Source organism: Camellia sinensis, chromosome 9 (assembly GCF_055761805.1).
Source record: "Camellia sinensis isolate YWXY chromosome 9, ASM5576180v1, whole genome shotgun sequence".
NCBI classification, from domain to species: Eukaryota; Viridiplantae; Streptophyta; class Magnoliopsida; order Ericales; family Theaceae; genus Camellia; species Camellia sinensis.
Genome location: NC_138969.1, coordinates 77606945 through 77616729, shown reverse-complemented (window position 1 = coordinate 77616729; position 9785 = coordinate 77606945). Strand labels below are relative to the sequence as shown.

General features: G+C 35.7%; 2 protein-coding genes across 2 annotated transcripts; both read right to left on the bottom strand.

Annotated features, from left to right (window-relative positions):
• Positions 1–3997: 3997 nt before the first annotated feature.
• On the bottom strand, positions 3998–5726 carry LOC114305564 (epi-neemfruitin B 7-O-acetyltransferse L7AT). The gene has a single exon (XM_028250675.2). The coding sequence runs from the start codon at positions 5542–5544 to the stop codon at positions 4243–4245; it is 1302 nt and encodes a 433-aa protein (XP_028106476.2). The 5' UTR covers positions 5545–5726; the 3' UTR covers positions 3998–4242.
• A 2098-nt stretch (positions 5727–7824) lies between these two features.
• On the bottom strand, positions 7825–9209 carry LOC145799558 (uncharacterized). Its single transcript, XM_082889153.1, has 2 exons — positions 8894–9209; positions 7825–7838 (listed from the first exon to the last, which is right to left on the bottom strand). The coding sequence occupies exons 1-2, from the start codon at positions 9207–9209 to the stop codon at positions 7825–7827; spliced, it is 330 nt and encodes a 109-aa protein (XP_082745279.1).
• Between the last annotated feature and the right edge of the window lie 576 nt (positions 9210–9785).

Here is a 9785-nt window from a genome sequence, read left to right as displayed (position 1 = left end):
TAGCATACACAATGCTATGAAATGAAATGGCATACACAATGCACGATGGACTTACACCAACATGAGTGGACCTCATCCACACTCACATCGGTAGCGATGAGATGAAAATGAGACACTCGAAATGCGTGCACACATGCACGCAAACCGAGGACCGATCCTAAGGCACAAATGCCACTCTAACAAGACATGGCAAGGCATGGAATATGGCATACTAGCATGCAAATTTCAGTAGCAAAATATGATGCAAAACAGCCCCAGAACATGGAAACATGGCACCCGATACATGGAATGAGACCCGAAACATGAAATTAGGTACATGGAATGACCTATGGCTATGCAAAGCATGCATTATTTGAATACAAAGTGTGAATACAGAATCAAGAAAGTCCCAAAACAAGTATATTTACAGTTTTAAGCAAGGCCAAAAAGTGAACACAAATAGGGCTAAGTTAACATGCAAAAATGGCCCCAAAAGAGAGATAATGAAGCAAGTAGCAGCTGATGGCCCTAAATGGCCAAAATCCCTTCAACAAAGTTTAAGAGGGGCTCAAGATGAAGCACTTTACAGTTTATAACAAGCCACTAAAACAAACACAAGTATGGCTAAACTATTGTGCAAGAAATGGGCCAAAAGGGAGACAAAGAAGCAAGTGATGGTTTCTGGCCTCAAACAGAGGAGGGCCCTTCAACAAAGTTGAAAAGGAGCCCAAAACATGGTATTTTACAGTTTATGATCAAACCCAAAACAGTGCACATGCAAGCTTAAAGTACTATGCAAAATAAGGCCTAAAAAAGAGGTTTAAACACAAAGAGCCAAAAGGGAGCTTCAAACAGCAAAGGTCCCTTGATCAAACATGAAGAGGAGGTCAAAATAAGGCTATTTACAGTTTGGACCAGAGCCCAAAAATACAAGCACAAGGGGCTAACAAAACATGCAAAAATAAGGCCAAAAGAGAGATAAAGAGGCAAGTGACAAAAGGAAGCCTCAAACAATGAAGAGCCTTTCAACAATGTTGAAGAAGGGCTCAAAATAAGCCACTTTACAGTTTATAACCAAGCTCAAAACAGTTTACAAATAGGCCTAAAATACTATACAAGAAAGAGGCATACAAGAGAGATAAAGAAGCAAGTGTAAAGAGGAAGCCTCAAACAGGGAGAAGCCCTTAAACAAACATGAAAAGGAGCTCAAAATAATGCTATTTTCAGTTAGGGTTGGAGCCCAAAAATGGAAGTAAGTATGGCTTAGAAAGCATGCAAAAGAAGCTCAAAAAGAGGGAAAGTGTGGCTCACCCTTGTAGACCAAACTTCAACAGCCTCTTGGCTTGAGAAAAGGTGCTCCTTGCCTCTGGAAAACCAGCTCCAAGTGCTGGAAAGGGTGGTGGTGGTGTGGTGCTATGTGGTGATATAGAAATGGTGTAGGGTTTGAGAGGTTTTGAAGGTTGGAGTATAGGGAGAGAGAGATACAATATAGGAGGCTTAGAGCAAAATTTGTAACCCTTCAAATGGGAGCTGGAGGGCCTAATATATAGGCAAAAGTGTGGGAAAAAATGGGGAAAATGGATTCAAGTTTCCCCCAAAAAATGCAGCCCCCCGGATACACAATCTGGGGGGAAACAAAATGCATATCTGTAATGTACCTGGAGAGAGGATCAAGGCCGGCTGGTTTGCTAGGGTTTAGGTGGCCGGTCGGCCTTCCCCATGGCCGGTCGGCCAAGGGTCAAAAGGCTCAATGAAGATTAATGGCCGGCCATGCTAAAAAGAGAGCCTCTCATGTGTGCACAACACAACCATGTGGTAAAAAACTGGAGAGAATGAACCAAGAGAGAGAAAAGGCCACTTTTATGAGGGGTTCAAAAGGGTCACACACAATTACTGGCCGGCCATGTGATATTGGTGGCCTCCCAGGTGTGTACAACACAAATATGTGATTTAGGGCTGGAAAAAGTGACCTTAGGGTGGTCAACATTGGCTTTCAAGTGAGAAAAACGGGCGACGGAGGGCGATGGAGGAATAAAACTGGTTGTCAGAACAATTATTGGCCTCCCACCCTTCTACGACCTTCTTAACAATGAAACAGCAGTCCCTGCCAAAAATGAACTCAAACCGATGCAAAATGAAGGTTCGGGAGCCGAAACGCGCAGCCCGAGGCCCCGAAAACTGACTGTTAGGCACCGGAAGTGGTGTTCGACCATGAAGTTGGTCTATCGAGCCACAGTGTCCCTCAAAAGGGAGCAAACAAGATGCATGCCAAAAACCGGAGCAAACGGAGGTGGTTAAGCGGTCCCGAACCGAGGCACACGGCCGTCGGTTCCGAAAAATCGGAAACCGGACTCCAAACAGGCAAAATGGCCTACGACCACGAAACGTAGCCTACGGCCACTGAGAGATGATCTACGAGACCTCTCCTTCCCTTCGGAAAGAGAAAACAGAGAAAACAGAGCCTGGTTCGCAAACCGAGGCAAAGCATGAAAGAGTCCGGAAGTCCGGAGGCAAGGCTCGCAGCTGAGACTCTGAAACCTCTGAACGAGCACGATATGCAACATCACCAAGCGCTCAATCGGTGACGTCTGAGTCTTAAGGTCGATCAAAAATGGGGTGTCTACAAGGATATTTACAAATGGAAAATGTTTGACGCCTCAAATTTTTTTCCATAATCCAACGTATAATAATGTAGTCGTAAGTGTTAACTTTTATACAAATATGAGAAGAGGATTAATTAAATTATACATTTCAACCAACCACATACTTAAACTTTGACTATTTCAAGATGTTATTTCACTATAATTCCAATTAACTGAATTATTGTTTTTACCATCTAAATTGGTGAAATGGAAAAAGAAAAAATATTGGGATAAGAATGAAAGTTCTTTTAAAAATTGATAAAAATTTAATGAAAAAATTAAAGTAATTTATATCAAATCAAAACTTTTATTCAAATTTAAAATCAAATTAGATAAATAAATAAAAAAGTTAAAAGAAAATAATGAAATTTTGAAAATATTTTGAAACCTTCTTATTTTTAAAGACTGAAAATCTGTGTGTGTATTATATTCATATTATATTTTTAGTTATGAGATTGAAATCAAAAGAAATGTAACTTAAATTATTGAATTAATAATAGAAACATCATACTAATTATTGTTAAATATCACTTCACTTTATATTTAATAATAGAATTGTATATTTGTATAAATTATAACTTTAAATTTATATATTTTCATAACAAGAAGAGTTATGTTATAGCTCATTTAATCTCATTTAAACAGGTTTAACTTTTTTTTAATACAAATTATCAAAATTCCATTAAATAGATTTATATATATATATATATATATATATATATTTTAAATTTTTTTAAACTAATAATTTAAAAAATTGTAAACATAAAAGTTAATTTATAAATTTCATGTATACGACAAGATAAGATATTAAATTACTTCAAGAAAATTATAATGATTTTTTTTTTTAAATTTATAAAGTCTCATGCATAGCACGAGTTACCACTAGTAATAACAATATTTATATATATATTATTTCAATGTGTATTGATTCACAAAACTAAGGTTCTGATACCATATGTAAACAATTAATATGTATGAACCATAATAATAATGCGGAACAGGATCTTGAATTCAATACATCTCAAGAATAAAACGAACATATCTTTGTCAACCATTGAATTAAAGAAATTGAGAAAATACTCCTAATAATTGAACCTTAAATTTTTGGCTCACCTTCTTCTCTCTGTCTCTTTTAATTAGGATGATTATAAAACTTTGAGTAATGGAAAAATACTACAATTATGAAAGGGGAATCACCTATCCTTATATAAAGGAGAGAAGATGGTCAGATAAACTCTATCAAAAGAATTCTTATCCATCAAGGTTTCCTTCGAACCTTAGAAAAATAATTATCTCATATTTAAAATTCTAATTACTAAACTTTATCTAATTATGAAGTCTAAATAAAATAAAATATGTAAAAGATATATAAACCATTGGACCACACAGAAAATAAATCTAACATTAATGTCTTACAATCATCCACAAAGGACTAATCTCCCAGCCAGACCAACTTGGTAACCAAGCAAATACCAAACAACATTGGAGTCTTCGAAGAAAGGAATCAGACACTTCCAGCACCAAAAGGTGCAGCACATATGCATGATTCAACAACTTAGAAGACTTTATTCTTCATAACTTTCATCATCATAACATTATTATTATTATTAATATTAATTGATCAATTTTCGAGTGCACTTGGGTTCGGCGAGGCAAAAGCTAGCAACTCCTGGTCACTTTCAAACAAGGCCATGTCTTCTTTCAACAAAGTCATCCACACTTCTATTCCGTCACCATCTCTTGTGTCCATCAATCCAATTCCAATTGGGTTACCAAATAAAACACCAGTCGTATATGTTGGCTTCCCCCACCCGAAATCAAGTTCGTATAGACCAAACCTACACCAACTGCTATGGCGATACACCTTCACAGCGTCTCCCTCGAGTCTCAACAGTTTTGTCTTTTCAGCGATGAAATTGTTATCTGTGGACTGTTGAAGCCCTTTCCTCAGCTGACAAACCAAGCCTGGCAAGTTTGTTTCCGCACCATCATCTTCGATCATTGCCCACAACAATCCAGTTAGATTTCCAAAAGAATATTCTGGTAAGGGTGGTTCAAGCCTTGTGCGCATGTTGACAGCCCCTGTCAACGCATATGCCTTTGGACTTGAAACTGAAGTTTCAAGTAGAAGGGCATATGATCGGGAGGCAGTCACAGCGCATTTCAAGAGGGCCGCAGTGACAGCCTCGACGCGGGTAGGTTGCTGCACGCCCGTGCTGGTCGCTTTGGCCTTGAGGGTAGCAACTTGCGATGCGTTGATCACAAACCTTTTTGTGACATTCTTCTTGGTCATCTGCATGAATGTCATTGACAACACCGGGCAGTCCTCTCTCGGTGGGAAGCGAGACGAGGCAGCAATGAAATCTGGGACAATAGTCTCAGACGACCCGAGGGCGATGTCGGACCAGGCCTTCACGAAGGCGGCATACGCGACTCCATCGGCGATCTTGTGAGACATACGCACACAAAGTGCCATTCCGCCGCATGGAAATAAGTTAAGTTGAACGAATAACAGAGGGTTGTTGTTGAAGTCTTCGGGGTCGGGTTCAAATAAACGGTACATTTCTTCGACTTTGGGTTGTTCAAGAATGTCTGAGAGACGACAGTCGGTGACTCGAGCTTCCAAATAATCAACACCCTCGTCGTTACAATCGATAAAGAGATTGTCTCTCAGTCTTCCGGCAAGTGGGTAGAAGCGAGTGAGGGTTTCAGAGAGAGTTTCCTTTAAGCGATGGGATCTTATGCTAACCATCTCTTCGTGATTCACATCACAAGTAGAGTTGACATAGAAGAAAACAACTGGGATGTAATGATGGGGAGAGAATTGATCCCTAGAACAGAGCTTGTAAATTCTAAATTGATTGGGAGTGGGAGAAGATGGCTTGATGATTTCTCTAGCTACTATCTCAACCTTCATCTCCATGCTTGTCACTGTGGATTGGTTTGGTATGTCCTAAAAAAATATATTTTTTATCTTTTTACAAAAAGATATGTAAAAGAATAAAAAGATAATGTGATAGAAAAAAAATAAAAAAATAAAAAGATAAATTATATAATATTTTGCTTTGCTATAAAGACTACAAGAGTGGAGAATATAGAGGGCCTTCCACGTATGAGGATATATATATATATGAACTGAGAAAGGTATTTTCTCATTACACGTGAGCCACGCCTCACGACGTCAACTGTAGATTTTTTATTTCTTTATTTTTACTATCACACATTCTAAATCCTAAACTTTAAATCTTTAAGTTTTAATTTTATTAATTTAAGGTCTACATTTTTTTGTAAGAGACTCACATTTTAGATTCACAAATTTATCCACAATAATATGATAAAAAGATAAGTCTTATATTATTGAGTATGTAATTAATCAAAAGTTGACACCTATCATACTATTTCATTATAGGCCAAATTGTGAGTGTTTTTTTGTGGGTCTCAAATATTTTTCTTTGAACAATTCATTTTTTAGACCACAAAATGTAAAATATTCATGAGAAAAATCAGATTGATTCGATAACCATAACCACGTTTTATTTATTTTATTTATCTCTAAAAAAATATATGACTTAGATTTGGAATAATATTTGTCATTCATTTTTTTATAAATAAATGTTATAAACTAATGTGGTTATGGTGATCAAATCGACAAGATTTTTTTATGTATAGTTCACAGGTTGGGTTTAAAAAATATGCAGTTCAAATTTTCAAAATAGGACTCATGATACACAAAATAAAATTTGATAGAAAGTGAAAGTGAAAGAAAAGAAATTAAAAAAAAAAAAGCAAAATATGAAAATTTTGTAACAAAAAGAAATAAAAATTTAAAAATTTAGTTATAAATAACTCAAAATTCTAATTTTCTTGTGTTTTTTTAACAAAAAATTAAAAATTAGTTACAATGCTAATATAGGTTGTACAAAAAAAATTAACCTCAACCATTTTCAAGCTAAACAAAATCATAAAAGCTAAATTGTTTTTCTCTTTCATCCATCCTAACCAAATTGAGCTAAAGTAAGGTGGAGAGAATCTATCTCATTCTCGGTATGATGTCAATGCCAATGCTCAATCCATTTCGGTTAACTTTTCCTGTTGAGTAGGGGTGATAAACGAACTAAACAACTCAAGTTCAACTCGTGTTCGACTCATTAAAAGTTCATTTGAGCTCAGTTTGTTAAGTAAATAAGTCAAGTTTGAATACTTTCCAAAACTCATTAAAATTTTCAAAATTACTCTGTTAGCTAGGTTCGCTAAGTTTAAAACTATATAAAAATATCAAATTACTTGAACACGACTCAATCAAAACTCATTTGAGTTCAGCTCAAAAGTTTTACGAATTAAATTTAGAACAAATTTTGAAACTCGTCAAAATTATCAAACCAAACTTGAACAATTAACTGTTCAGCTCGTTTATCACTCCTACTGTTTAGTGATAATGATAAATAATTGAGAAATTTTTTTTAAAAAAAAAAAAACCCTAAAGTTTAACCTCAATAACAAATTAAACCCCAAATTTTTAATTTCATCATTTTAAACCCTACATTTTTAAATGAGTTACAATTCATTCTTTGAAATGAGTTTTATATTCCGCTTAAAACAACTAAACTAAAGATGCATTTTATCAAACACATTACCTACCCACTTTGTTTTGTTGCAGATATTTTAAAGTTGATGTGGCTTATGTGGGCAAGTGTAATCCACAACCTTTGCTGGGTGGTACAACCTCGCTTTAAATTAAAGTTGTGGGGCAAGGGTACTGGTGGTTTCAGCGAATTGTGGATCCCATCAATTATGAAAGGAGTTGAGGGGTTTTGTCGCCTTTTTTTTTTTTTCTTTTTTCTTTTCTGCTTCTTTTATTTTATTTTTTCTCCGAAAGCATCTTTCTATCACGCGAGAGGGAAGTGAGAGTTGTTTAGTGGGACCCACTAATCTTAGGTGGCAGTCCAGCTAGATGTTTGATCATCTCTTTAGGCCTGTAACATTAATGTTGTAGCATTACTGTATTAAAATAATTCTAAAATTTCTGTAATGGTAGCTCAATGCATAAATTAAAATGAAATAATTGTGTATCAAAAGTTTATTAAAAGAAACAAAAAAAGTCATTTGGGTTTTTATTTCATCACAAGAGTCCAATCAAAATACAGATAGTACGAAAAAAAAAAAGAAAAGAAAACACAGTGATTTATCTCCCATCTTGATCTCATTAAATCCCGTCACCTGAAAGGGGTAACAGCCATAAACACATAGCAGAATGAGAAATATTATACTGTGAGTGTAGGGGTACAAAAATTGCCATGGATAGTTATTTAGGTTAAACCATTAACATAATTTAAGTTGAATAAACAAATTAATTAAGTGGCAAAAACTGAAATAAATTACGTAAACAATTATAACCACGGTACAAAACAGAACAGGGGTCACTGGAGTGACAATCAAAACGGGAGGTCAATGGATCCATGACAAACAGAGGACCACAAGGTGGCCAAACAGGGGACCAATGGTTTATTTAAGTCCCCCAAGACTTGGGACTCCCGTGGTGGTACTTACATAACATAATTGCTTATAAAATCTTTGTCAAATAATTTTTAAAATTTAAACAAACATATCCATGGGTTTCAATGTAAGAAAATAAAATTCAAAAAATAATCCACGTAATTGAAACATTAACATAACCATAAAACATAATTTTCATAAAATAAATTATGATAACTCAAAACATTCTTAAAATATATTATGGTAACTCAAGATATAATATAGCTCACCTTACTATTAACCCTTAATCTTTATTTTCTGACTCCGACCAACTCTCGGCTACTTGGTGCTTCCTCTTAGTTATTGATCCTACCTCTGTATAAACTATTCCTTTGGTTTTTCGTTGAAGCTCAGTAAATCACTTCCCTATTTATAGGCAATGAATGTGTATCAGCCATCAACAAATGGCTTGCTAGGTTCGGCCACCTATCCAACAGGTGTCAACTTGTCGTTCCCTACGTGACCCTCTAAATTAATGAACTACCAAAGCTATGAGGTGATTCACCAAAGCTATAACTGTTTCATTTTTATTTTTATTATTATTATTATTATTATTATTATTATTATTAAAATTTTATTTTATTTTTATTAATTGGGCCAAGATTTGTTTTAAATGTATTATTATTATTATTACTATTATTATTATTATTATTATTATTATTATTATGGTATTAATTAAATATTTAGGGTGTCACATTTCTTCCCTCCTTAAAAGAAGTTTGTCCCCAAACTTGATGTACCTTGGTTTTCGAAGAGGTGTGGGTATGTGGCTCGCATTTGACTTTCAGTTTCCCATGCCACTTCTTCGATATGATGGTTTCTCCATAAGACTTTTACAAGAGGTATAGTCTTGTTTCGAAGGACTTGATCACGATGATCGAGAATCTGTACAGGTTGCTCTTTATAAGAGAGGTCTTCTTGAACTTCTAGGTTCTCGTAATCGACAAAAAGCTCTGGATCCCGAATATATCGACGAAGCATCAAAATGTGAAACATGTTGTGGACGTTGGATAGTTCGGGTGGAAGTGCAAGGCGATATGCCACAGGAACAATCATTTCTAGTATCTCGCATGGCCTGATATAGCATGGGTTTAACTTTCGTCGTTTTCCAAATTGGAGAACCCCTCTTGTTAGTAAGATCTTTACGAACACAAGGTCGCCTATTTGAAATTCTAAGTCTCGCCTCCATGTATCTGCATAGCTTTTTTGGCGGCTTTGAGCAGTACGAATTCGTTGTTGGATGAGTTGAATTTTATCGTTTGTTATGTGCACAATCTCGGGGCCTAATAATTTTCTATCTCTGACTTCCTTCTAACACAGAGGTGATCGACATCTCCTTCCATACAGTGCCTCGTACGATGCCATTCCAATACTTGCATGGTAGTTGTTATTATAGGTGAACTCCACCAAAGGTAGGTGATCATCCCAATTACCTTTGAGGTCTAGCACAAACACACGTAACATATCTTCCAAGGTCTTGATCGTCCTTTCAGATTGCCCATCAGTTACGGGTGATAAGTCGTGCTAAACTTTAGAGTGGTTCCCAAAGCTTCTTGCAATTTGTTCCAAAAGTGAGACACAAAACGGGGGTCTCTATCGGATACAATTGAAACTGGGGTACCGTGCAAACAA